The sequence below is a fragment of the Triticum dicoccoides genome, unplaced genomic scaffold (genome assembly GCF_002162155.2).
Source record: "Triticum dicoccoides isolate Atlit2015 ecotype Zavitan unplaced genomic scaffold, WEW_v2.0 scaffold58624, whole genome shotgun sequence".
NCBI lineage: Eukaryota > Viridiplantae > Streptophyta > Magnoliopsida > Poales > Poaceae > Triticum > Triticum dicoccoides.
In genome coordinates, this window is record NW_021284058.1 from 80,327 (window position 1) to 83,184 (window position 2,858).

The 2,858-nt window shown below is 56.9% G+C and overlaps 1 protein-coding gene across 1 annotated transcript; it reads left to right on the forward strand.

The window, feature by feature from the left end:
• The first annotated feature begins 520 nt into the window (after window positions 1–520).
• LOC119347108 (uncharacterized membrane protein YMR155W-like) lies at window positions 521–2,405 on the forward strand. The gene has a single exon (XM_037616065.1). The coding sequence runs from the start codon at window positions 521–523 to the stop codon at window positions 2,330–2,332; it is 1,812 nt and encodes a 603-aa protein (XP_037471962.1). The 3' UTR covers window positions 2,333–2,405.
• The last annotated feature ends 453 nt before the right edge of the window (window positions 2,406–2,858 follow it).

Here is a 2,858-nt window from a genome sequence, read left to right on the forward strand (position 1 = left end):
ACTGGTTTATCTTATATGTGTATCATTATCTAGCTGTCATACTCGATCTGTTCGTCGGACAAGATACCATACAGACCATGTGCTAGCATCGTACAACTACAGCAAGTCCTACTACAAATTAAACAATGTCAAATCGTCGTGCCACCAATCAAAATAAGGCTCACCACCTTCCCAAGTCAACGAATATCAAGTGGCTGCGCGAAAAAACCCATCAAGCGAGGCATAGAGCATTAAGCTATATGATAAACCCAACCTCATCGTACTCCTATCTCCTAGCATTCGTTGTGTCTGAGTACTTGTCATTTCTCCAAATCTTTTAGTATGTCATAGCCGTCTCACTCAGTGCATGGACTGCTTGGAATGGCAAGGAAACTACGTAGTCCAAATCTTTTAGTATGTCATAGCCGTCACGTACGTCGCTATAAGTAGCAGAGCTTGCACTTGGTGTTGTATCTATCAGATCAATCTAGCTATCCCCATTGCTTCGATTCCAAAGAGAAGAGGAAGCGAGGAAGGAGAAATGGGCGGCGGCGAGGGGGCCACGGCGGTGATGTGCACGCCGGCGTTCGTGGGGCGGGTGCTGCGCAGCCGGTGGTACGTGGTGTTCGCGTCCATGGTGGTGATGGCGGCGTCGGGGTCCACCTACATCTTCGCGCTCTACTCCAAGGAGCTGCGGTCCGTGCTGGGGTACAACCAGCAGACGCTCAACACGCTGGGCTTCTTCAAGGATCTGGGCACCAACGTCGGCGTCGTCTCCGGCCTGGTGCAGCAGGTGGCGCCCACGTGGGCCGTGCTCCTCATCGGCGCCGGCATGAACCTGGCGGGCTACCTCATGGTGTACCTGGCGCTCACGGAGCGCACGGCGCCGCCGCCCGTGTGGCTCATGTGCATCTACATGTGCGTCGGCGCCAACGCGCTCACCTTCTCCAACACCGGCGCGCTCGTCGCCTGCGTCAAGAACTTCCCGGAGAGCCGCGGCATCGTCATCGGCCTGCTCAAGGGCTTCGTCGGCCTCAGCGGCGCCATCTACACGCAGCTCTACCTCGCCATCTACGGCGACGACGCCAAGTCGCTCGTCCTCCTCATCGCCTGGCTCCCAGCCGCCGTGTACATCTTCTTCGTGCACACCATCCGCGTCCTGCCGTACCGACGCCGCGCGGAGGGCGACGAGCCCAACAGCAAGCCCTTCTTCTGCTTCCTCTACATCTCCATCGCGCTCGCGACCTACCTCCTCGTCATGATCGTCGTGCAGAAGCAGGTGCCGAGCTTCTCCCACGCCGCGTACGCCGTCGGCGCCACCGTGCTCCTCATCATCCTCTTCCTCCCTCTCGGCGTTGTCATCAAGGAGGAGTACACCGCCGTCTCCCAGCTCGAGGAATCTCTCCAGCACCCGCCGGCCATCACCGTCCAGAAACCAGAAACAGCAAGCGCGACAGACGACGATCAGCCAAAGTGCAGCATGACGGGGACGGGCTGCCTCACCAACATGTTCAAGCCGCCGGCGCTGGGGGAGGACTACTCCATCATGCAGGCGCTGGTGAGCGTGGAGATGCTGGTGCTGTTCGTGGTGTCGGTGTTCGGCATCGGCGGCACGCTGACGGCAATCGACAACATGGCGCAGATCGGCCAGTCGCTGGGCTACCCGGCAAAGAGCATCAACACCTTCGTCTCCCTCATCAGCATCTGGAACTACGCCGGCCGCGTCGGCGCCGGCTACATGTCCGAGTTCTTCGTCGCCCGCTACAGGTTCCCGCGCCCGCTGGCCCTCACCGCTGTGCTCCTCTTCTCCTGCGTCGGCCACCTCCTCATCGCCTTTGGCGTGCCGCAGTCCCTATACGCCGCGTCCGTCATCCTCGGCTTCTGCTTCGGCGCGCAGTGGCCGCTGCTCTTCTCCATCATCTCCGAGGTGTTCGGCCTCAAGTACTACTCCACACTCTTCAACTTTGGCTCCGCGGCCAGCCCCATCGGCGCCTACGTGCTCAACGTGCGCATCGCCGGCCGCATGTACGACGCCGAGGCGGCCAGGCAGCATGGGGGCCACGCCGCCGCCGTCGGCGACAAGATCTGCAAGGGGGTGCAGTGCTTCAAGCACGCGTTTCTCATAATCACGGGGGTCACGCTCGCCGGCGCGCTCGTCTCGCTGGTGCTGGTGTGGAGGACCAGAAGCTTCTACAAGGGGGACATCTACGCCAAGTTCAAGGTGGTGCCTGCCGCCGACGCCGACGGGAGCGACCAAGCCGGGGAAATGGTGGAGGGTACAGTTGCACAGGGGGAGCCCAAGAATGGAAAGAACAAGAAGCATGAGGAGGTCAACGATGAGGAGTTTAAGTGAGTGAGATGGCTAACTCACATTGTGCTAATTTCATTTGATTCAAGCAATTCTTAGAGAATATGCATGTGGATGAACATGTACTGTTTTTTGTTTTGTTTTGTTTTGAGATTAAACCTGTACACTCTTTCTTTCTGATGTTGCTGATTTTCGAATTAATCCGGTATGTATACGGTATGGTTTCCAACTTCCGACGGTCGGCTCCAAATTGGAGCAAAGTTCGTGACTTTCATGCTCCTACGGGATGGTGTTTACCTGTCGCGCCATCATATTTCTACTTCTAAAGGAGAGTTCGTAGGTCGTTTCATTTCGTACCCCCAATTGATCGATCGAAGCCTCCTCCCACCGATTTTTATCGAACGAAGGAAGTCGCCAGTCCGGCGATTTTCTGCAAAGAAATCCCACCTCCAATTTTTCTGCCATAACGTGCCCACAAGAATCTCGGAAACCAGCCCACCCGCCCGTTTTTCCTTCCTTTTATACAACCCTCACGCATGATCTTGTTGGCAAAGGAAAAATAAATGCTGCC